Here is a 26226-nt window from a genome sequence, read left to right as displayed (position 1 = left end):
AGGGAATGACAGTACATGCAAAGGGCCCGAGGTGGGAAAACGTTTGGCCTGGTGAGAAATCAAAAGGGGGCCAGAATTACTGGACCATGGGAGGAGGAGGAGGAGAGAGGGGTGAGAAGGTCAGAGAAAAGGGTAGAGGCCATTATTATGGGGTGGAATTCGTGTAAAAATGGGAGAAACCATGGGAGTTCTAAGCAAGGAGAGAGTCACAATTTGATTTTTTGAATTGTGATAAAATACACAATGTAACTTCACAGTTTAATCCATTATAAAGTATACTGCTGGTAGCATTTAGTATATTCATAGTGTCGTGCAACCTTTACCACTATTCAGTTTAAGAACGTTTTCATCACCTGGCCAGATAGCTCAGTTGGTTAAAGCATCCTCCTGATACACCAAGACTTCGGGTTCCATCCCAATCAGGGAACATACAAGAATCAACCAAGGAATTCATAAATAAGTGGAATAATCAGTCAATGTTTCTCTTTCTCCCTTCTTCTCTCTAAAAATCAATTTAAAAAACTTTTTCATCACTGAAAAAGGAACCCCTGAACTCATCAGGCAGTTACTCCCCACTCCTACCTCCAGCCCTAAGCACCCACCCTATTTCCATCTCTATGGATTTGTCTATTCGGGACATTTCATACAATATGTGGCCTTTTGTAGCTGGCTTCTCTCACGCAGCATGTTTTTGAGGTTCATTCACGTTGTGGTATGTGTCAGTACTTCCTCTTATGCCTGAATATTCCCCTGAATGGATAGGCCACATTCTGTTTATCCATCCATCCACTGACAATGTTTGATTTTACAAAGATAACTCTGGTTGCTGGGTGGGGATTGGATTATAAAAATGGCAAAAAATGGAAGTGCAGGGGAGAGATAATGATGACATGGACGAGGATGCTGGGAGTAGGGAAGGAAAAAAGGGCATGGATTTGGGATCTGTTTGGGAGGTAGAACAAGCAGATGAGAAGTGGGGATGGACTGGACGTGGAAGGTGAGGAAGAGGCCGGAGCACCTGGGTGCACAGAGGAGCCTGGGAGGGGGACAGGTGGAGGGACATACTAGTTGTTCTTGATAATGTTTGGTTTGAATGTCGAAGTGGTGTCATGTGGGCAGTAGGATTTGAGTCTCTAACTTGGCAGAGAAGTTCGGGGTGTGATTTTGTGATAGAAGAAATACACATATTTTGGTCTTCGTCCCTGGCTCCTGGCCAGAGCTCCTAAAACCCTTATATTTTCTGAAGTGATAAGAGCAATAGGAACTTTTTTCCTTAAAATACAGGGTGGGGTCCTAGCTGGTTTGGCTCAAGGATAGAGCGTCAGTCTGCGGACTGAAGGGTCCTGGGTTTGATTCCTGCCAAGGGCACATGCCCGGGTTTGCAGGCTCGATCCCCAATAGGGGGCGTGCATGAGGCAGCCGATCAGTGATTCTCATCATTGATGTTTCTGTCTCTGTCTCCTTCTCCCATCCTCTCTGAAAGCAATAAAGAAATATATTAAAAAGAAAATACAGGGTGGGGCAAAAGTAGGTTTACAATTGTTCATATGGAAAACAATACAACCATTAATAAATAAAACAATAATACACGAATAATCTGTGTTTTTCATTCTCATAACTGTAAACCTCTTTTTGCCCAACACTGTATTTGGTTTTGTCCCCAGCCCTGGAGCATCTCTTGCTATTTATAACAAGGCCCTTTAACCACACTTGTGTTTACATTAATGAGGTGACTTTTGGAAAGCCCCTAAAAGGATGGGGGGCTGGTTGCCATTGGGACCAACCAAGTGAGTAGAGGGATTGGGACTTTAAATCCCCACCGACCTCCTCTGGGGAGGGCAGAGGGGCTGGAGGCTGAGCTCATCGCCAATGGCCAGTGATTTAATCAACTGTGCCTCGGTAGTGAGGCCTCCAATAAAAGCCCGAACTGAAGGGATTCAGAGAGTTCTGGGCCGGTGGAGCTGAGGAGGTGCTGGGTGGGTGATGCGCCTGCAGAGGGTGTAGAAGCTGTGTGTACATCTCCCAGTTCCCTGCCCCATGCATCTCTCCATCTGGCTGTTCCTGAATGTGTCCTTTTATAAGAAAACCTTAATTGCAAGTAAACCCTTTTCTTGAGTTCTGTGAGCCATTCTAAGGAGAGGGTTGTGGGAACCTCTGACTTACACCCCGTCTATCAGAAGCACAGGTGAGAACCTGGACTTGCGCGTGGCATCTGAAGTGGGGGGCAGCCTGTGGGACTGAGCCCTTGACCTGTGGCGTCTGGGCTAACTCCGGGCCGTTAGTGTCAGAATTACTTGGTGTGGAAAACCCACACATTTTATGGTTACCATAAAAGTAATAAATGAAGAGAAAAACAAGGCAACTTTCTTTTAGGGGCTGTTCAGGGCACAGCTGGTGTTGAGGACCATGGGCCAGGCTGACAGCCCCCTCCTGGGGTGCAAACAAAGGGCCCCAGGACAGAGCTAGAGGTGGAGCAGGTGAGGAAGGGGCTGCAAAGGAGACACAAAGAGTAACTGTGAGGTGGAAGAAAAAACAAGGGCGTGTGGGGTCCTGGGAACCAAGAGGAGTGTGTCAAGGAAGGCGGAGGAGTGAACGGGGCAAATGCGAATGGAGTGGGCTGAGGCAGAGAGGGAGGGAAGTGGAGAAAAGACGCAGAAACCACTCAAGGGAGAAAGACCGCTCATGTAGGGAGCAGAGAAAGGAGACAATGGTGGGGCCCACACGAAAATCCCCCTGGCCTAGCAGGGTACCTGGAATGTAAGAACTCCCATTTATTCAGCTCTTACTGTATCCCAAGCGCTGTGCTAAGCATCTTGTCCGGTTTCACAGAGAAGACGAGGCTCGGCAAGTTCATTACAAGGCCACATAGCTGGTGAGAGGCAGAGCCGGAACATGAACCGTGCTCCACATACAGGATTCTCCACGGACTCCTCCCCTGCCTGTGGCTGGAGCAGTGGACGCTAATGTGTGTGGGTCAAGTTCTCCAGGCCTCCAGAATCTGTCCTGCCTGTTGAAGTGCGTGAGACTTAACATTGGGAAGAGGAGGGCAGAGGACCCTGGAAATACTCCCCTCATGTTGGTGAGCAGAACCTCACACTGAAGGATTCAGCAGCGGCATCTTGTTCCACCTGCTGGCTACTCATGGAAACTACTCTGGACAATGTGGTCAGCCCTCCCCGCCAGCAGGAGGTCCCACCAGATGGGCTCCACATGGCCGGCCAGGTCTGAGTCCCCAACTTCTCTCCAGAGAGGTGATCAGTGGAAACTGATCTGGGTGATTTCAGCCCTCCCTGTCGTGGTTGTGTTTCAGGAAAGGGCCTGTGACCCAAAGCCTGGCCAGTGAGACCTGAGGGAAGTCTGCAGGGGCCTCTGGGAAGTTTGCTCTTCCCAGGAGCATGGCAGAAGACAGCCTCTCTCCTTCCTCCCGTCAAGGGCTGGACATAGGGCCCGGATGTGCGCCTGCTCCTGGCCGAAGGGCAAAGCGAGGGGTGGAAAGCACCTGGGCCCCTGATGTCACTGATTCACTCACCCCAGCAGCCACACGCATGCCTCTGTTTTTGAGATGACGCGTTTCACTATCGTTTGGGTCAGGGTTACTCACTGCCAGGAACATCCTGCCTTCTTCACCCATATTTGGACATTTGTTGGGCGTTGCTGCTGCTCAGAGCCCATTTCACTTTCTCTTGGTAACAGCAACAACTTCTGTTTGAGGAACTTCTGTTTGGGTCTGGTAGAACTGTGCATCAAAGTGTCCCCCCTCATTCAGCTGACAGGTGGGCACATGACACAAATGAAGCCACTGGGAGAGAGAGAGCCCATGGCTGCCATCCGCTCACATCAGGGTGGGATCTGGGCTGTTGGTGCTCGTCCTGTTTGCTTCAGTCACCTGAACTGGTGTCTATCATTGGCATCCAAGGAACCCAGGCCAGGAGCTGAGGGAGAGAGAGAAGAGAAGTCCCTGCTATTTAGGAGCAGGCTCTTCGTGCAGGAGGCAGAGTGGTAAACCATGTGCTCAAATATGAGGCAGAATGAAAACAGACGTGGCAATAATCAGGGATAATAGAGACAGGACAGAGGTCTCATCAGAGTGGCCTCACGATGCTGCTACTCCCACCCAGGCTTTCCTGATCTACTGTGTCCTTTAATGCAACACCAAGAAAGGAAAGCCAGCTAAGACACTCTGAAAGGGGTTACTTGATTAACTTTCTACCCAGGGAGTACTTAGATTGAATTTCTTAGCTAGTTAGATCTTAGACAAGGCATCACAAAGTTTGAGAAGGCTGTAATTGTAGAAGGTTGTACTGACATCTTACCGATGCTTGTCTACAAACACAGGCCTGAAAGTAGCAGCCAGGATTTCTCTTAGAGAAGTGGTTTCAATCCTTTAGGGGGGTGGAGGTGGGGGGGTTGAAGCTGGTGGGGGACAAACAGCCCCCAGTCTCTGCTTCTAACAGAGCTGTTCTGATTTTATTCATTTTACATCGGATGCCTTTCACATGATTTTCTTTGAAGGGTTCTACCTGTCAAAAAAAGTTTGGACAGCATTCTTAGAGGCACCTTGTCTTTCTAGAGATGGGGAGAGAAGGCAGAGCACCTTTCTCAGCTCTTGGATTATATAAATGCAAAAGCAGATTTCGAAGTTTTGAATGAAATGATATTGACCTGAATAAGATCATGGATTTAAAAAATAATCTCATAAAAATGCACCACTCGTGGTGACCAAAATGTGCACCCAATAAATAATAGGCACTGCAGCAAATCTTTAATCTTACTGGGTATAATACTCAGTGACCCTACTAGTAAAAACAGTGAAACACGGGTGCAGCTCTGAAACCAATGTAAGCCAAGCTGGTGAGCAAACTCCAGCCAACCCTGATCCACACTGGATCCGTGCATTTTACTTTATTTTAAACTTTTTATTTCAGAGAGGAAGGAGAGGGGGAGAAACATCGATGAGAGAGAATCATTGATTGGCTGCCTTCTGCACGCTCCACACTGGGGATCGAGCCCACAATCCGGGCATGTGCCCTTGACCGGAATCCAACCTGGGACCCTTCAGTCCACAGGCAGACGCTCTATCCACTGAGCCAAACCAGCTAGGGCTGGATCCGTGCATTTTATCATTTACACTGCACAGCCTTCTAACAGGGGTTGGGGGAAATTATTTGAGGGTATGATCTGTCAGTCAACTCCAGCTATCCCTTAACTGAAGGGTTAGCACTAAACATGAGAAGATATTGGTATTTGTAGGAGGGTGATCAAATTTGGAAGAAGTGCTTTTATTTTGGTATAAGGTATGGAATTTGATTAAGGCTCCTGCAGCTGGTGAATGAGCAAATCTCCAGCAGATGGCATATGCACTTCCTTTATCCCACCAGCTCACTCTCCTGCCTGCCACACCTACCTAGCCAGGGTTTTGCAGGAAAGGTCAAGCAGCCAGCCTGTCCAAGAACATGACTAGTTCCTGTTCTCTTGTTCGCCAACCCTGAACAACTGTTGTGTGGGTTGGTCCTTTCTGGGAGACACGGTAGTTGGTACTGTGCTACTATGGTGGCTAGAAGAAAAAAGGAATATGCATTTTTATTTTCCCACTCTTGTATTTTTTAAAATATATTTTTATTGATTTCAGAGAGAGGGAGAGGGAGATAGAAATATCGGAGTCATTGATTGGCTGCCTCCTGCACGCCCCCTACTGGGGATTGAGCCTATAACCCCAGCATGTGCCCTGACGCTCAACCACTGAGCCACACTGGTCGGGCAGAAATGCATTTTTAAATGGCTCTTCAGATTTTTCCTACAGTTGCACCAAATATGCATCTTGGCTGAATGATGATTACAATTCAACATTTAGTCTCAGCCAATATTAGAGAATTGTTTGAGACAAGAATGAACTTGAAATCTATGTGGGAAAAAAATCTATGTCTTACAACTTAATTATTACAACTGTTTTGGACTTTCCAGTGTTTGACATTGGGCAGGAACAGTACTTTCTTAGTACTGCTCCTATGGTATTTGCACATTTGTAATACTAAGTAGATGCTTTTACCTGAGGCTGGTAGAAGACAAGTCTTTTGGCTGGCCCTACCACCAAATTGAATGTTGTGTTCTAATCTATAATAATAAAAGCATAATATGCTAATTAAGTCTGGATGGCTGAACAGCAGAATGACCTTCTGAACGACCTTCTGGATGAAGCCGGGTCTCTGAGGGCCGACCCCCTTGCACAAATTTCGTGCACTGGGCCTCTAGTAGTAAGATAATGACTATGTCATTCCCAATTTCAAGACTTAAAATCTAGTTGGGCCCAGCCAGTGTGACTCAGTGCTTGAACATCGACCCATGCACCAAGAGGTTGCAAGCTCCATTCCTGGTCAGGGTGTGCACACTTGATCCTCAGTAGAATCAATGTTCTCTCTCTCTCTCCCTTTCTAAAAACAAACAAACAAAATCGGGGTGGCTTTGAGACAGCATGGAGGGCCCTGGAGAGTATCATGCTAAGTAAATAAGTCAGAGAAAGGATCTCACTCATATGTGGAATCTAATTATCAAAATAAACTGATGAATGGAGTGGATCCAGAAACATGGAAGCATTGAATAGAGTGTGGAATATCGGAGGGAAGGCGGGGGAGAGGTAATCAACCAAAGACCTTGTATGCATATTTGTATAACCCATGGACACAGATGGTGGGGTGGTGAGGGCCTGGGGCTGGAGGTCAATGGGGGTGGGGGGTGATGGGATGGGACATATGTAATACTTTAAACAATATTTATTTATTTTCATTATTTTTAAAAAATATATTTTATTGATTTTTTACAGAGGAAGGAAGAGGGACAGAGAGTTAGAAACATCCATTAGCTGCCTCCTGCACACCTCCCACTGGGGATGTGCCCGCAACCAAGGTACATGCCCTTGACCGGAATCGAACCTGGGACCCTTCAGTCCGCAGGCCGACGCTCTATCCACTGAGCCAAACCGGTTTCGGCACAATATTTATTTTTAAAAAATCTGGGTGGTGATGATTTAATTTTACACAATCCCTCCATCTCAAGCTTGTACAGTGCTTTGAGATGCTTTCTGAATATTTCTGGAAGTATGTAAAAGACTTGCCACCTGATTAATTTCCAATACTTTGTGTGCCTTATATTTTAAAATTCTTATAAACTTTTGTTAGCTCAGAGTATAAAGTTCTTTCTGAACTTATCTAGGTAACAATAGATTTTCCTATTGAATTGTTGCTAACTTTCTATTTGAGTACAAGTTTTCATAATTAACCAAAGTGCTTTAATCCTGTAACATATTTATACTTCAAATAATTGACAAAATGACATAATTCCCACAACAGAAATGCCTACCTGTATTGGAATTTATTCAGATATTTGCAACAAATTCAAAAGCCATGCTTGTTCCAGCTACTGAAGCAATTGTGATCAGATGGATAGTTGTTTCTGTGTTCACTTAGTCAATCAAGCACAAATTCCAGGGAAGCCAGGAATTGTTAAGTATTCATTCTGTTTCAGTCTTGGGTTAAAGTTGAAGGCATTAATAGTGCATCTTTATTTTCATTCTTTTTCTGCAGCTCACATATATAATCCAGCAAGGATGAATGAAAATGGATTTTTGCCTGCAGCAAGTTTTCCTGATGTTGCTTTGCATTGCCATTGATGTAAATCTTAGAAATACCTTTTGTATTATAGAGCTGTTTACCAAAAGTGTAAGCCAAGTTGTAGAGCACCTTTTGTGGTTTAATCATTGCAATCCCATCAGGGAGTATACTAGTTCCCTATTTATAGGTGAGGAAAAGCCTGGGGCAGAGGTCTAGTCTTCTGATCTAGGCTCAGATGTACATCAGATTTGCATAACTGAAAAAAGTGAAGTCATCCACACAAGTTCAAGCTAGCTGGTCTACAAAGCTGAATGAGCTTTGGGTCTCTTTTCCAAGAGGTGGGAAATGGGTATACAGAACTCAAAAACCTTTTAACCTATTGTAGCAGTTCTCTTTTACTGTCTTCTACATACCCAAACATGCATAAAACATTTCTCCTTTGCCCTCATGCAGATCCCCAGTTCTATCCAAACTACCACATTCATGCCCTTCCTGGATAGTATGATGCCTTAGTTTACCAGCAAACTGAGTTTCCTTTTAACCTCCCATCATAGAAAACTTAGGTTATTTCCATCAATCTAAATCCTGTACCTTCATGGTTCAGCACTCACTTGTTCCTAGTCCCCATGTCTCAAAACACACTTATGTGTGTGTTACTTGAGAAGTCTCTGGTCTTAAATCAAGGTGCTTCAAGAACAAGGGTGCCGTGTAACATGTGCTGTTCACTGCAAGCTAGATGTGGGTAGGCCTAGTCCATGACTTTAATGGATGGGTTTAAATTATATTATACAGACAAATTATAATATATTAAATGTTTAGATACATTTAAGGATGGCTATCACCTATCTTTCTGAATAGTTATGTAATGGTGCCATTATCTTGAGAGCTGGAATACATTATACAACAATCACTTAAAATAAAACTACATTTAAAATATTATACTAATAATTGCAACTTCATGTTTCCTAGTTATTTCTTTTGCATTGCATCTGCTGAAAATTATCCATAGGTGTTCTGTATGCAGTCAGTGCTCAGAAAGGCTTAGCTATCCTCGGCTCAGAATCAGGTCATAACCAGCCCACAAACAAAAGGTAGATGGCTACTTACAATCAACCAAGTGAGATATTCAAACACATGAGACAACTGAGATTAATTATAAGGCACCAAGTAGTAACTATTTACTGAATATTATTCTAAATTAAACACTCTTCTGAGCATACCACATTATTTCATTCAATGATCACACTGAGGGGCAGGTACTGTCCTTTTGTAGCTAGGGACAGTTGTGGCTCAGCATTTAAACTCCTCACTCAAATTACACAAGTAGGAGAGGAGGCAGGGCTTGAACCAGGTGAAACCACTAGCTTATCAAATAAGAAACGTTAGGGTAGACTGGGAGTTACAAGGTAAAGCCTCAAGTTCTGTTGTCACATACAAGTTTCAAATTATTCACATCCTAAAACCAAAGATTGACTTTGTTCTCTAACCAGTGCCATGCCTGTTGGTTTTTTGAAGATAATTTTAAGCCAGACACTACACTCCACACTCTATAACCTAAGCAGAGTGGCCCAATATTACAACTTTATTTTTGAAATCTTAGAAGTGACATAATTGATAATGTCCAGAGCATAGATTCAAGACATATGAAAGTGGCCTTTGATACAATCAATTACTGTTCATTTTCTTCCTATAGTCAAAGAGGTCTGGGAGAATTACAGGAAAAGTGAAATGCAGCTGTGGATTTATCACCGGATGTGGGGCAGGAAGGTGCTAGTGCTGGGTCATGAGTCCCACTTCTCTCACTGGCAGAAACACCCGGGGGCCAGGCACTCAGCGATGCCTCAGGACCAGAGCCTGTCTGTACAGATGGGAGGCCACCCCAGCATGCCTGCGCTCTTCCCTCCACCGTCAGTTCAAACTGCCCCTCATGAGCAGGAGGACCTCTTCAAACTCCCTTTGGATGGAAGTGCTTTTAATTTAAAATGACACATGTGTTACCCACTTTTAATGTACTCTGAGAAATTAATATGTGCATTCAACACATGTGACAAATATAAAGTAGCTCCTGAATTACCGCCAAGTCCAACTGAACCCAGACAAAAAGAAAACTATGAATACAGATGAAATCACAGCTCACCAAGTCCCACACCTCCCCAAATATATTATGGGAGGATAGTTTAATCTCACCACACCACTTTAGAAACTTAGCTACATCCAGGTTAGAACTCAAAGAACATGAGCATGCATATTATAATCCATCTTGGGAAAACAGACTATTTGAAGGAAGACAAATTCAAATAGAAACTGTGTGGTTTCCAGAGCAATTTATTCATTAACATCTAGTCAATATGCCATCAATAGTTCTCCTGTGTGTATTGTGCTGATAAATTGACACTGAGAGGATTTAACAATTTCGTCATTTAATAAGTCTGAATTCACTTTCATCACATGGTATTGTACACGGTCATCTGTTGAAACAGATTCTTTTGAACAGATCTTGGTTTAAAAAAGTCATAGATAATGTAAGTTCTGTATAAACTGGTGGATAGGTAAGTTAGTTCTTTTGTTTTGACTTATAAGCCTCAACTTCACCGCAGAATAAAGACTGTAGGCCAAAGAAAGCATAATCGCTCAGTCGTATAGAACAGTATTGTTTCTATAATTTGGAGCTTTCTGAATGGACGGGTTCAGGCCTGATGCAACTGTAAAAAGATTACTTAATGAATAGACTATATGGAAATTGTACAAAATGTTATTAACTTTAATCATTAATAGCTTAAACAGCACTATGTTACTAATTGCTATTCAAACTCAAAAACCTGGTTTTGAATCCTCAAGAAGGTGGCATGGGTACACAAACCATACCTCCTTATACTTGGGGGTGTGTCAATACATATTTCAACAGAAACTTTGGCTTTAGGAAAGAGTCACAAACATTTAAAATAATGGCTTTGTCATTTTAAGTATAAGGTAGAGGAAAGTGTGCTTTAATTAAATATACATTATACCAGTGATGCTGGCAAGGTTGAAAGTTACTCCTAATGTTGATAGCTATAAAAACCAGTTTGTACATGACAAGACAATGAGAGAAATAAGCAATCCCTTTGAAACAAATTCCTAAAAAAAAAAAAAAAAAATGTTCACAGTGATTTGTATCAACAGTATGCATTTTATGACAATAACATATACAGACTGAGCACCCTAGGGCTCTCTTTATATCCTAAAGAAAACAAGCATTTACATTATCCATGGGTTTTACTGAATTGAAAAAAGAAAGTCAATTGTACACTTACCCCTTAGACAGGATAAACTGTCTGGGGGTGCACAGCTTTAACACCATCATTAAACTTGTTTGCAAAAGGAAGAGAGAACTAAAAAACAAAACATTTTTTCTTGGGGGTGAAGTCTTTCATTTGCTGTTACAACCAGCAAATGCCATTCATTAACTGAAAAAATGGGAGGGCCCACAAACACACTATTTGAGCAAGCTGACCAATACACATTACAGTTTTAAAAACGAAGGTTATATACTATATGTTACAAGTCCCAACTAGGCAGTGTCAAAATGGTATCTATTTCTTTGCTTGCTTTGTGATCATACCCCTTGGAGGTGTTACGGGTCTCGTGGCACTCGGCTTCTTTTTCTCTGCAGGCTTTAAAATCTGCGAAGATTCAAACGACAAGTGCATTTTAGGAAATATACTCAACCCCAAATCTTCTTAAGATCTCTTAAATGTCATTCAAATCTTTTATTCAACAGATTTTGACTTTAAAACTGCCCCAACAACGTCGAAAGTCCCAATAGCTTATTAACATGAACCAAGCTGACAAGTAAACATTTTGGTAATAAATGTTATGATGAATAGATAAGATATACTCTGGACAAATTATTTTACCTCTGGAAAAAAAAAAACCTGACAATTTTCTCAAGTTACACCTTGTAGAATTGTTAGGCTATCCTTCTGACATAAGGAGAGCAAGTGCTCTGAGGGGATCCTCTCATAATCTCTGGGAGCTGCAAGTTCCTTGTTTTACTCCATTTCACTGCACATGACTTCAGTGGCTCTATTTATATTTATGACTGGGCTGGCTTGAAGTGGTACAAGTTTGACGTAAGTGAAGGAGAAAGAGGCAGAGAAGCAGAGTTTACTTTGTGTAAATGATGCTTTTGTGCCGAGCGAAGGCTAAATGATGTCATGGTGCATCAACAGAGGTTTAGTAGAAATTATACTAGAGAAAAGTGGTGGGAGAACTGAGTAATTAATCACAGCACATCTGGCACATGGAGTTAGCACTATTCTCACATGCAAGCGGTGATTTAATTTAAACTGAACATCATACTGACATTATCGTTAGATTTATAGTAAAGGGGACATCAGCATAAAGAACTAATGTATTGGTTTTTTGTGCTTCTTTAAAACCTACTTAAATAATGCAAAAACAGTTAAATTTGACAGTAGGGGAAAGGTTCCATGATAATGTTTTCCTTGAAAGGGGGTTTACTTATTACTGAACTAGGATAAACACTGGTTAAGGGAAAATAAAAATTTATTCTATTTAACATAAATGAACAGCAGGCAGAAAGCAATTTTTTCCTCTCTCAGACACAAAAGGAAACAATGTTGAAAACATCCTCTACCTGAAAAGAGCACATTAGTGTTTCGTCCACACTCATCATGGCACCTGCATTGTCAAACTCTCCACAATAATTGGGTGCAGAAAACAGAGTGACCAACTGCCTCTTTGCAAAAAATTCATATCCATCTTCAACCACCTTGGAGAGAAAATGTTTTCAGTATAAGTAGGTGCAAATTTTAGGTGAGTAAAACCACTCTTAGTTTCCCGTTGAGACTGATATCCTGCAGGTCAACTTCCAGAGACATTTTGTATAAACAAGCAATACCTACCCACCAAAATCAACAAGGAGAATCTTGCTCACACACATGCTCTTAAGTGTACATGTAAAATTCAAAATCAATACCTGATGGGCTCTACATATAAGATCCAAATCATGCTTATGGAGAAATTTTGCAACCACTTCTGCACCAAATGTGAAGGACACTCCTCTGTCATTTTCACCCCAGCCTAAGACATCTTTATCGGGGTCAGACCACAAAAGATCACAAAGAAGACCTTGATCTGGTACATCAGTTGGTCGCATAATTCGCCGAATCTGCTCCATAGATTGAAGATCTGGTGATAAACCTATTAAATAAGAAAAATGTAAAGAAAACCACTTCAGAGAGACTCAATGGCAAAGTCTTAAAATTAAATCTATGGATATGTTTTCTTACTAAGCTTTGGGTAAAAAAACCCAAAAACTGAATTAGCACTGGTATTTATTTTAAGCACTCATCTGTGGGCCCAGTATATTTAAACAGTATATGGGAACAGTTACTTCAACATGTATGAAATTAAAATCCTCTTTTGAAAGGATAAAACACAGACCTGGGGAAAGTCTACTGACATTTTCGGTATTCTAGATCTATGGTCCAGAATGTTAACTGCTGTGCATTTTATATTTAAAAATATTTTCTGTTCTGTTTTCAAATCAAACTGTTACAGAGTCTAAAATTCCCTATAACAAATCAATTGCTTACTCCAGACTTCTATCCAAATAATCCTGGATGTGCCAAAGTGGACCCATGACCAATAAAAGAGTTATCTGACAGAAGAAGTCATCCCAATGATAACTCAAAAATGTAAAAATATACCGTTTAGAGGGGATAAAAAACCCTCCAGTTCCATTTGGAATTAAACTCAGCCCACATACCTCCATGACAGCAAAATATTTTCTCATCCACGATGGCTGCTATCGGTAAACAGTTAAAGCAGTCTGTGAAAGTTTTCCACAGTTTAATGTTATATCTTCTTTTACCTGTGAAAATTTTAGGATGGTTAAAAAAGAGACTGATACATGGCCAGCATGACTGTAGTTGAGCGTCGACCTATAAACCAGGAGGTCATGGTTTAATTCATGGTCAGAGCACATGCAGGTTTCGGGCTTGATCCTGTGTGGGGCATGCAGGAGGCAGCTGACCAATGATTCTCTCTCATCACTGAAGTTTCTATCTCTCTCCCATCCTCTCTAAAATCAATAAAAATATATTTAAAAAAAAAATCCCCTGGACAGAATTAGGAAGCCCTCTTTGGGTGACCACCAGGGCTCCCTCAGATCTCTCCTTTGCCCATGTGCTGCCTTTGCCAGTGCCAACAATCCTCATCCTTCTTGAAGTCTGCTTTGCTCCTTGATTCCTTAGTCATGCAACACATTCCAGCATCTCCGGCAAGTTCCTTTGCTATGTTGCTGGCTTCTCTAACAAATATTAGGATTTTTCCCTCCTGTTGCCTCTGAGCATCTTAACTAAGGCCTGGGCCCCTGCTTTCTATTTCTCTACACCCCCCAAACCCCCAATGCCCAAGGCCACTTCAGACCACTAGGAACATCTGGCTCCAGAAAGGTTTAGCCTGAGTAATTGCCAACATCTCTGCAGGCTTTCAAATCCTGGGATTCTGAGCCAGAATCCCTAATGTAGTTTCCTATTATTACATATCAGAAAGTTCAGCCCGACCAGTGTGGCTCAGTGGTTGAACATCGACCTATGAACCAGGAAGTCATGGTTTGGTTCTCAGTCAGGGCGTATGCCTGGTTTGTGGGCTCGATCCCCAGTGGGGGATGTACAGGAGGCAGCCAATCAATGATTCTCTCTCATCATTGATGTTTCTCTCTCTCTCTCTCTCTCTCTCTCTCTCTCTCTCTCTCTCTCTCCCTCTCCCTTTCTCTCTGAAACCAATAAAAAATAAATAAAAGATATCAGAAAAGGATAACACACAATTCACAATTTACCCAACAACAAATACCTCAGCCTTACCATTATTGCAGTCATAAGGTTAGAAAGAAAATAGTACAGAGTGTTGGTTATACTTGGGAAATAAGTCTATCACTTAAGGCAGCAGTTTTTAAATTGCTCCATGAGAAATCTACATTTGAATAAAACATCACCTTAATAAAATTTACAATAAAAATTTAATAAAACATCAGTAATTGTTTTAAAAGTCCACAAACCGTCAAATGAAAGCCATTTATGTCAAAGACACTTTTATGCCCACAAGAAGACTGGGTGGCAAAATATACCTGCCTGATGGGATGGGAGTGGGGGCCGCTTAAATACAAGATCAATAATTGAGTCTTAATGACCAAACCAATGCTGACCTAAATTATTTTTAAAGGCCTTTGTATCAAATAGAAACTGAAAGTGATGTAGCTAATATTCTCACACTAGGATATACATCACAACAAAGAGATCATCTGGATTTGAACGTCAATGAAAACTTCAAAGTACTTGCTGAGAGAACAGTTGTATAAAAGGAATCCTTTTAAAAAAAATTTTTTTTTTATTGATTTCAGAGAGGAAGGGAGAGGAAGAGATAGAAACATCAATGATGAGAGAGAGAATCATTGATTGGCTGCCTCCTGCACACCCCCTACTGGGGATCGAGCCTGCAACCCAGGCATGTGCCCTTGACCAGAATCGAACCTGGGACCCATTCAGTCCGCAGGCCAACACTCTGTCTACTGAGCCAAACCCGCTAGGGCAAGAATCCTTTCTTAAGTTAGCTGTGAATATCCATCTACTCCTCCCACCGCCCAAAAGAAAATACTAAGAAAAAAAGTGGATGAAATAGGAAATGAGAGAGAGAGATGGTATCAACAGAACTACGTAAGTTTATGACCAAGTATCTCAATTTAGGTAACCCTTCCTTAGATATAGAAGTACTTACATTCATCATAAAATCCGTAAATTCTATTGATGCTGGCACATTCGTGGTTTCCTCTGAGAAGAAAAAAATTCTCGGGATATTTGATTTTGTATGCCAGTAAGAGGCAGATAGTCTCCAGTGACTGCTTCCCCCTGTCCACATAGTCCCCAAGAAACAGGTAGTTGCTTTCTGGCGGGAAACCACCGTACTCAAAGAGTCGAAGCAAATCATAGTATTGCCCATGGATATCACCTAGAAGCAAGGGTTTTGTTACACAGTGTCTTCATACTTGTAGTGCATTAACAAAGCTTTGAAAGACATTCTTTAAATATTCATTGCACAGTGGCAATGCCTCTAATAAGGACAGTTAAATTTGACAGCTAACACTAATTTCCAATCTTCTACCTTATTAGTTCAATTAAGCTTAATAAAAAATTTAAGTGTACGTGTAGGTCCACAATCCCACGCAAAACTCAACTAATTAATTTATTTTGTGGCAAGATTACTAATGCCTAGGCAGGCTTTCTTGCCAAGTAACATTGTTTTCCTTTCAGGTCCCTGATCAAAACCAGATCTCTGAGTACTGTGTCAGCAGAACCACTGCACTTCTACTGAGCCCTGGCCCCAGGTGAACAAAGGTACACACTCACTCTACCCTTCAATACATTCAGCTTTCAACTCCCCCCTCATAGACAGTGCTAAAGAGCATTTACTTGCTTTATCAATGTAGTTAAATATGCTAGAAGAATATAACATTACTCAGATAAAGTTGAGTTCTTACAGATTATCTGCTTCTATCCTGTAGAAAAAGTAGAACTATAAAGTGGCACCAAGGAGGTCTATTTTTAGGCATAACCAATTCTACTTTAAGCTTAAATGTAATTCCTATATATTCATATAGTTCAGACCTTTTCTTAGCTCTCCCTTCTGTTTCATTCCTTTCCTTTTTCGATGTCTCTATTCCTTCAGCAAAATAATTTTTAGTAAATCTGAAGCACATCTAAGTAAACTAAGCCCATTAGAAGTATTTATTCTAGAGCTGTAATTATTTAACTTAAAGTAGTTCCAGGTTATTCATAAATAGCAAATGATTATGCTGGCTAATATAAGGTAATCTATATATCCTCGCCTCAGTTAATCAATCTCAATCACATAACCATGTTAGTGTTCCAAGACTTACCACATATTTTGAGTGGTGCTTCAAGTTCTAGTAGGATAGGCTGACTGAGAAAGATCTCTCGAGATTTTAAGCACAGTCCTCTGATTTCATTCTCCTGTAGCTGGACATTCTTACCAGGCTTGGACCCTCTTACTGTAGGGGAGAAAAAACCCAATTAGTCAAATGAAGTCAAAATACAATTTAACGTAAAAGTTAAAAAATATCTCAAAAGATACAAACTTTAGGTAAGGAAGAGGTAAAATAGTAGTTTAGCTTTTTGGCTTGCTTTATTTTCAGGACATTTATAAAGAACATGGTTTTAATGCCTAATTAGAATCTTAAATCTTAGCAGGATTTCAGAGATTATTATTCAGTTACCATCTTCTATACAAAGTTAAGACTTGTTCAGGATACTGTGTGTGCGAGTATGGTTAGAAAGGTCTCTCTTTTACTACGTGCTGAAATCAGACTCCCTGTGGCTTGAGGCCTCAGTTCTGCATCCAAGCCACACAATCAGCCTTGTTCGCCTACAGCCCGCCCACCAGGCCAGCTCTTTTTGCCTCCTGTCTGTTCTTCTCCAGCCTTATAAATGAATTAGTATTTGCACAGCAGATTTCAGAGATTGTCCCGTTACTGAGATGTTTCTATGAACTGTTTTAAAATGTGAGATTGGAATTGCTCAGACCCCCATCTCCCTCCAAATCAGTGTTTTTCAGGTATTTCTTCGGGCCCCAGAGTTATCTATGAAAAATTTTAAGTATTTTCACTTCAATAAAACATTGTAGGCTTGTTATACATATTTGGCAGTGCAATTTCTGGGCCTGCATTTTTAAATACAATTATGCCTCCACAGGGCAAAGGATGTCTGCTTGTGCTGTAAGAAAGGTTTCCCGGTAATCTGAACAGTAAACATGAGCAAAGGGACAAAGAAGTCATAGCACAGCACCAGGCATCCTAAACTCACAAGTACCCACATCAGAGCGCTCTGAGGTCTACTCACTATCAAAACAAAGCACAAGCTCTCTCCTCTGGCCTGTATCAGTTCATTTTATCAGTCGGTAGGTAGTAGTAGGAAATAAAGCAGGCGTTCTTTGCATTAGAAATGAAGTGAAAACACAGGACCAGACTAAATACAGAATGCAAGCCTGCATCTTTCTACCATTAAAGCCAATAAAAAGTGACTTAGTATTAGCAAAACCACAAAACCATCAGATTAAATCAACATTGCTAACTTAAATTTTATTGGTTTTGGAGGCTTTATTCCTATTCAAATTACAAAATCATTTGGCTTAATTAGTTGAATAAGAGCAATAGGCTTAACAGGTTTGTATCTAGCTTTGCGCTGTAATACCTAAGTAACATAACAGAGTGATCAAAATTACAAGTAAAAAAACCTGACATTTGTTGAGAATTTTACCCCATTACAAAGGGCTGTGTCTACGTTTGAGAAATTGTCCTAGGCCAGTGGTCCGCAAACTCATTAGTCAACAGAGCCAAATATCAACAGTACAACGACTGAAATTTCTTTTGAGAGTCAAATTTTTTAAACTTAAACTTCTTCTAACGCCACTTCTTCAAAATAGACTCGCCCAGGCCGTGGTATTTTGTGGAAGAGCCACACTCAAGGGGCCAAAGAGCCGCATGTGGCTCGCGAGCCACAGTTTGCCGACCACAGCCCTAGGCGAAGCCATCCTACGGCCTGAAATCACCAAAATCCCTCAATTTTCTGAAGAAACAAGTTTTGAGCAGAATTAAACTGTGTAGAGGAGTGTGTGTGTGTGTGTGTGTATCTATAATAATAAAAGCAAAATATGCTAATTAGACCAGATGACCTACCCGGACGAAACTGGGCTGTGAGGGAAGCCCAGATCCCGGGTGCCAGAGGGAAGCTGGTGTGCTGGTAGCCGGGGAAGGAAGGCCTACTCTTGCACGAATTTCGTGCATTGGGCCTCTAGTATATATATATATATATATATATATATATATATATATATATATATATATATATATATATATTTTTTTTTTTCAATGAGAGATAATGAACACAAAAGGATCAAATTCTTGAAACACAAAAAGAAACTAAGAGCGCTAGATTTGGAGCCAGGAGCCCCAAGTTTCTATATTGGTTCTATAGCTTTGGCCAAACCACTACTTTAAACCCCAAAATATGTAACTGAACTAAATGACTAGCCAGTCTCTGATCAAATTATGAAACAAGAAGCAATTAAAGGAAAAATATAGTAATAACCTTTGAGGGAAGACACAAAACAAATGCATATATAACACAACAGCAACTGAGCAATAAAAAGTGATTTTTCCACAGTAATTTCTTTCTCTCGCTAAACACACACATAGTAGAGAACTCAAGAAACACGACCAGTGGAAAGATGATGTGTTCCTTGATTCACTGGCCAGAAAACCCCAATCATTAGTGATTTTACCACAAGTCAGCCAGAAACTTGGGCAGACTGCCCAGCAGAAAATTTTATTTTTGGCTTGGAGGGGACTCCTAGAAGCTTCTGATTTCAACCTGAATCGTTTTCAGCAGAGCCCCACATTTGTGAATGAAGAGCCTACTCTATTTTTCAGGAGTCTATGTAAAAATTGATTTACACCTAAATAGAATTCAGGCTATACTTTTTATATGAATGCTATCGTAGTAAATCAATGTCATCATATTCAATGTTGCTAACATGCATTTTACTGGTTTTGGAGGCTTCCCATTATCACCTTTAGATGTAGTTTATGGTAGTTTTCTCTTATTCTGTCCTGAGTGGGATTGCAGTTTTAGTAAAGAGAAACACTGCTAACAATTAAAAATTATTCTTAATGTGAAATTTCCTCCGAACTCAGTATATTTTATATTTGAAGAACACTGATCATTAAAAACAACACGGCCCCAAAGCTTTTTAAATCCCCTACAATTAGCTCAAGGAGTAAAATGATAGAAATTCCACGCAAACCATCTTCTACCAACTGGCAAATACCTGCTCATCCTTCAAGCCTCTCCTCTCCTCACAAGCCTGCTTTCCCTTCTCTGAAATGCTCTCAAACAGCCAGTCAGACCCAGCACACGCTGTACTTTGTATTGTAATTGCAAGTTCACTTCTCCCTATTCATCTGGACCCAGGATAGAATGCAAACCTCAAAAACACACCACTTGCTCTTCAGAGTACATGCTCATAGTCATTACATGGCAGGCGCTCAATATTTGTTGCATAAACGAAGTGTGGATAAATCCTAAGTACTATTGACTTGTGGCATTAGAATTAAACATACACTCCAGACTACATACCTATTTCCTATAAGGCTTTACTGGAGTTATTTCCCTAGTTGTAAAAAGACAGGATTACTCTTAAATTTCAAGTTGAAGATAATATGTGTAATAGAAGATAAAGATCTCAAAATGGATTTTGGTAGTCTAAGTGAACACTGTACATATTTCTTAAAAATGGCCATATCAGCCAACAGCATAAATACCTACTTCCCTATTTTCAATGTCCATCAAATAGAATTATGTATTAGTTGTGGCTAACATCTGCCAAGCACTTTCCATGTGCTGGATACTGCGCTAAGGGGCTTTCCATTGCCAATAACCTCAACAATCCTATGAGGTTAGACAATCACCTCCATATTACAGGTCAGAAGAGGTTCAACGAGACTTGGTCCAAAGTCAGAGCTTGTAAGGACACTAGGCCCAGACCAACTCTAGTTTTAGTGATGCTTCCAACATACTACCCTCCCAAGTAAGAACTTGGTCTTCATTAAACTCCCAAATCAAAGGAGTTTTTATAGGACCAATCCCAATACAGTCATGGCTTCCTAAGAAAAAACTGATATGGGATATAAAATCATAATGCACCCTTATACATGAGAGGCATTAAATAAGAATTTAGTCATGCAATCTGTTAAGACTATCAGTAGTTATTTATCATAACAACAGGCTACACAAGAAACTTGTCCTTTTTCTCAAGAACCTTACATTAGTGGAGGGTACAGAAAATAAGACAAAATGGGTACCTGGAGATTGTTGTAAGTGCTCTAACTAGAACTACCCCCTCCATAAAGATTAGAAAAATATAAGATCATCTTAAGGACATTTTATTACCATTAAAAATGGTATTAAAGACAAAAGCTGACTATCTTTATTTTATCTCTGTGAGCTGAAAGAAAAATACAGAGTACAGCACTGCTCAATAAACATCAGTCAATACTTACTTGGAGGTTTAAAGCCCTCACTATGCTCTGTGCATGCGAGAAACCTATATAAATAGGAGATCCTTAGGTGGGAAATTCAAGGGTTGTCACCTCAGGATAACTTTCTAAGTAGCTTTTCAAATTATTTCAACTACTGTCAATGGAACCCAAAATATTTCAACCAATAAAAATTCCATTCTCCGGAGTGTTTCTCATAAATCCAGGTGCCAGGTATTGCAAGGAAATAAAACTAGTAGACATGTGAACATATATAGGCTAGTGATCTATACATTAAAATATTCACCTTCGACCTTTCACATATGACTTGAGTAAAAGCTTTTCTTTATCTTGCTAGAAATGGCGATTCAGAAAAATGCATTATGATTGTTATCAGCAAAGGTTGTTCTGTACAAACTTATTTATTTATCTGGCAGATCATAAACTTCCCAGCAATTTTATTGAAAGCAAACTGATAAAATCCTGAAATAATAAAAGAATGTTACTGGTGACTATCTGTAATGACAGCTTTCTCTCTCAAGCAACACTAACTTTTCTGACAGCAACAAGCAAAGCAGAGATAAAAACTATGGAAGGAAATTTAAGGTAACTTTGAGATTATTTATGGGGAATGAAAAAGTATTCTTCTGTCCCTCAATTAAAGGCTCTTTAACTGTTCTGAAAGGTCATTATTTAAGGAATACCATAAACGAACAAACAAAAAGGCACTAGCTGAAATATAATGAAGTTTTAAAATCTAAGAATGGCACAACCAATATAAAAATAAACCAAAAGAGCCTAACCGGTTTGGCTCAGTGGCTAGAGTGTCGGCCTTTGGACTGAAAGATCCCAGGTTCGATTCCAGTCGAGGGCATGTACCAGGAGGCAGCTGATTGATGTTTCTAACTCTCTATCCCTCTCCCTTCCTCTCTGTAAAAAAAAATCAATAAAATATATTTTAAAAAAATAAAAAGTAAACCAAAAGATTTTGCTGTTTTATGATAATCCTGTTAAAGCAGGTAGTAATCTTCAGAATATGACACACATTCATTTCAGTGACAGAATAACCTTGCAATATTGGACAGATTTAGAAGAATTAGACCTGAAACCCAAACAAAAAGTGAATACTAAAACGTTCCCACAAACTGATGAGTTCTTTTCTAACACACACACACACACACACACACACACACACACACACACGTATATATGCCACAAGAATGTTATCACCAGCAGGAAGACTTCCACTTTCTGACCATCTTAATTGTTTTCACCCCCCACTTTCTTAGTGGCTAACGTTATACTTTGGGCCATTAAAGGTTAAACCAATTTTCAAGGCAGACTGAAAGAATATAGCTGCAAAACACTGTCCACTGCTCTCAATAAAGTACTTTGAGTATTCTAGACCTAGAGTGAAGCCAATTTATTGAAAAATGTTTAACTTTCCACAGTCTAAAAACCCATTTTGATAAAAACAACAACCATGGATTATACACAACATTTGAACAGAGTAAAATTTTAGGAGTGGTTTTCATTTTCATAAACTTTAATATCAGTGATAACCACTCCCCTCTAGACAGAGAAGGTGCCACTAAACCCTAGAGTAGTGGAGAAATTGGAGATTACGGATAAATCAAGAATCCTAAGGAAATCATCTGTTCTTACTTGCTTTGGATACAGGGTCTGATCCTTAAAAATTTGTCCCAGGATTCTATGAACTCAACACAGATGGAATCATCCCTTATCTTCTTGAATAATACTAAGACTTTCCAGTTTCCTCATCTACAAATCAATTCACATCAGAATATTATCTCCTTAACATTTCATTCTTTAAGGTCTACTATTAGCCTCAGTTGTAAATTAAGTGAAATGATCAAATCCATATAGTATCAATCATTTCTCTGCTTCAAGATCAGTAATCCTCACCTATGCAAATGGCTCGAATGGCACATGCTTATGCAGAACAGGTTGCAGGTCATTATAGTACTGCAGTTTCAAAGACATAAAACAATCTCACCAACCTCTACTGCCAGATGGGCTACTAATGCAAGGCCCAGCAGCACCTCTATTTCCCCAGCTCAAGAAGGAACGCCTGTCCTCCTCCTGCTGTCAGGCAAGGGGGCACAAATCATCTCTTCTATGCTGTGGTTAAGGACTGGCATAAGTGTAGCTCATGTCTCCAATAGAGCTTTCTGTCTTAACTCCAAGGAAAGGATGCAGCATACAACTGACATGCTGGAGAGGGAAGAGGAGGAGGCTCACACCACAGACTTCTTGTAAGTTAGGTAATAACAACTTTAATCTTTACCAACAAAAATGTCCTATAACTGATCCCAAGTAAAGCCTCTAATCATTAAAATTATCCAGCATGAAAGAAAACTCTAACTGCAGAAGTGTCATTAGGAAAGATTACTTTTGTTTTCCTTGGTCAGCATTTGAAGAACCTTTTTCCCCTATTATGTTTGTTTATTATCTTCAGGACCAGGGGCGCTGTCTTTTTAGCATTAGAATGTAAACATGTTTCATATTACACCAAAAAGCCAAACACATAAGTTAAATAATTTGAGAGTTTCAGAGTATCTTCAGATGAACTCTTACACATCAGAGAATCAAATTAGTAAAGGTTTTCCAAGGACCAGGGCAAAGGTCATATTTAAATCACTAAGGCAAGCCAAGCAATTATGCAGAGCCTGGCATAATCTTGCAGTGCGAAATAGCCAGCTTCAGAGCAAAGAAGCTTCTTGCAAATCTGGACGTGAAAATAAGTCAACCTCCAGTTATCTGAGAAAAGTGCTAGCTCCCTGAGCAAGGTCACTTCCAAAGTATAACCAAATCCTACTTTTCTCCAACACAGTAGAAATATCAGACCTAATCAACAGCTGGCTTATTTTCTCTCTAAACTGCTCAAGTTTTACTGTGCAGTTATTTAAATAACCTAATACTACGAAGGAGTAACAACCTTTATGTTTTATCAAGGCAGAGCCTGGACAAAAACTTCCAAGATGGGTTGCAAAAGTGATACGTTGCTTAAAGAAAAACTACTAACAGGGTAGTAAAGAATTGCAAAGCTGTACTGACTAAAGATCTAAACCAACATGCTATTTTTCTTAAATAAGACTTTACTTTTGAGTTGCCCTTTTAGTACCATCACCGAGCTACTTCTCAACTAGCTGGTACAGTCCACCACCTTAAAAGACAATTCTGAACATGTAAAAAGTTCTAACAGGGCTACAAAATTAACATTGCCTCCATTTTCAAATATACTTAAATCTTAAGGTTTTTAAGAAAAAAGGTTTTTGGAGCATTACAAAATCCACAAAATACCAACACTTTATATATATATATATATATATATATATATATTCTCAATGATCATCAGTTTCTTTGCCAATTTAACATCAATGAGAAAAGTATACTGTGCAGCTAGCCTATTCCTGAGCCATTAAAACACTACTTTATATTAATTTCTGGACAACCGAGAACTAAAAATAACAATACTTAATTTTAAAATTCTGTTTTTAATACACAGATTTTATTTTTCCTGTTTTCTCAGTGAAATAAAACCCACCTTAATCTAGCCACACATTCCTGCAGATATGCAGAATGTAAAGTTTTTGACATAAAAACATGTAATAAAAAGTTCCTTTCTTATTGCACTGTTTTAATCAACTTCTGAACCACGGCTCCCTCATATAAATAGAACTGTACTAAATAGTATGGGAAATATTATTTACTTGTTATAATAATTTCTGGAACTCATTTAGTGGGTTTTCCTTTTCTTTCAAGAACGTATAAAAGGGGAAAAAAAGTATAAGAGGAAAAGTCCCCACACAGATTAAAGCTATTTCAGGAGTTTATTTTAATGACAATTCAAAAGACCTGCAAAAGCCAGAGCTGTCCATTGTTCACCATGCTCTTGAGTCCATCTCACAGCATTTATAGTCCAACAATATTTAGGACAACATAAAGGCAAAAAAAGTTAAGACCCAATCAACTCTATATTACCCAGTGCCCAAATCAAGAAAGGGATTCAAATTCTCCCAAAGCTTGGAACAAGACGTTAGCATTAGATCCGTTCTGGAACCCGAAACGTGGGGCAGTTCACTTTCCCGTCCCTCTTTAAAATCCGAACTTCTTCCGTCTCCCAAATCAATATGCATCAAATGCCAGGCAGCCTTAGGTCAGCCAAATTAAAGCTTTATTTTAACCTTGGTGTAACCACTGGACACCTCCTTCCCTCACACACAGGGTTAGTTGAAGGAGTTTCAGCTCCTCACTGCCTGGCTTCGAAATCTGTCATAACTCTGTGACCTTGCCCAAGTGACTTCACCTCTCTGTGTTTGCTCTGACAAACAGGAGAAAATAATAGCACCTACCTCGCAAGGCTGCTGGAAGAATTAAGTAAAATCTATGCCAAGTGCTCAAAACAAACAAACAAACAAACAAAAAAAAACACACCGGACACGCAGGAAGCTCCGGTTATCATTATGATTGTTAATTTATTAGATGTACGCCAAGCGCTTCACAGAGCCCAGCACCTCGCAAAGATCCTAACTGTCATCATCGCTGGTTTCAAGTTCAGAAAAGAGCGCGGAGACCTCGCCAGGATAGGACAACTTAAAGAGAGTTATTTGGGAGCGCGGGAGGAGGTGGGTTCCAGCATCCCCTGGAGAAGGTGTTCGGACAAGAAAGGGCCCCCGCATCCCAGCCCCACAAAAAAAACACGTAAAAATGGAGCGATAGGAAAGAAGCCCGCCCTCCAACCCGGTGGAACCCACAGCCCATCCTGTAAGTCGCTTTCCGAGAGGACCGGTACCAGAAAGTACGGAACACGCCTGCAGGTTGGACTGGGCGCCCCCCCGCCCCCCACCCCCCAATCTTCTCTCCTCCAAACACTGGTCCGGTGTGTGGAGAGCAAGAGACCGGACCGGAAACGTGGGGGTAGGGAGCAGAGTTTTCAAATTTCACGGCCAGGAGGAAGGCTGCGCCCTAGCCAGTGCAATGAATGAGCGGCGCTGGGAGGGTCAGCGGTTGGGCCAAGTGCGGGACCCCGCCGGCCTCCCGCCCGCCCCGGCAGCAGCCCCCGGCCCGAGGGCCAATTCGCGGGCGCACTCCCCTCGGTGCTGCAAGTCCAACTGGCCTCCCAACTCCACCCCCCACCCCACCCGCCCGCCTCCTCTCAGCCCACCCGCCGCCCCCTTCACCTTCCAGCAGCCGTTGGATGATGCTGTCGACGTTGAGTTTATCTATATCCGCCATCGCCTTCCCACCGCCGACCCTCCCGCAGCGGCGCCGCCGGCGGCTCGCGCCCGGGACTCACGCCTCCTTTCCCACGCCACGAGCACAGAGGCGGTGGTGGCGGCGGCGGTGGCAACAGCCGCGGCGGGTCCCCCCAACCGCCCCGCTCCCTGCTTCCTCCTCTCTCTCCACGGGAACCACGAGAAGAACAAAATGGCCGCCGACTCCTTAGCTAGCCTCGGGCGGCGCACGGATGCGCGCGGGGAGTGC

The 26226-nt window shown here is 41.1% G+C and overlaps 1 protein-coding gene across 1 annotated transcript; it reads right to left on the bottom strand.

Moving 5' to 3' along the window:
- Positions 1-9887: 9887 nt before the first annotated feature.
- PPP1CC (protein phosphatase 1 catalytic subunit gamma) lies at positions 9888-26180 on the bottom strand. The gene is made up of 8 exons (XM_079762866.1): positions 25923-26180; positions 16546-16677; positions 15387-15617; positions 13378-13482; positions 12586-12809; positions 12244-12378; positions 11206-11266; positions 9888-10306 (listed from the first exon to the last, which is right to left on the bottom strand). Exons 1-8 carry the CDS (start codon positions 25975-25977, stop codon positions 10236-10238), a joined length of 1014 nt encoding a protein of 337 aa, XP_079618992.1. The 5' UTR covers positions 25978-26180; the 3' UTR covers positions 9888-10235.
- Between the last annotated feature and the right edge of the window lie 46 nt (positions 26181-26226).

Source organism: Cnephaeus nilssonii, assembly GCF_951640355.1.
Source record: "Cnephaeus nilssonii genome assembly, chromosome: 22".
Lineage (NCBI taxonomy): Eukaryota > Metazoa > Chordata > Mammalia > Chiroptera > Vespertilionidae > Cnephaeus > Cnephaeus nilssonii.
Note: the sequence above shows the minus strand (reverse complement) of the source record. Positions and strands in the feature narration are given on the sequence as shown.

What these genes read in the sequence shown, in the direction of transcription:
- PPP1CC (XM_079762866.1), bottom strand. Translation starts at nt 25,977, where the DNA reads ATGGCGGATATAGATAAACTCAACGTCGACAGCATCATCCAACGGCTG. An exon ending in AATATTTTGCTGTCATGGAG is followed by an intron (nt 12,810 to 13,377) that starts GTATGTGGGCTG and finishes CTTATTTAATAG; the next exon opens with GTTTATCACCAGATCTTCAA. An exon ending in TTATATGTAGAGCCCATCAG is followed by an intron (nt 12,379 to 12,585) that starts GTATTGATTTTG and finishes TTTCTCTCCAAG; the next exon opens with GTGGTTGAAGATGGATATGA.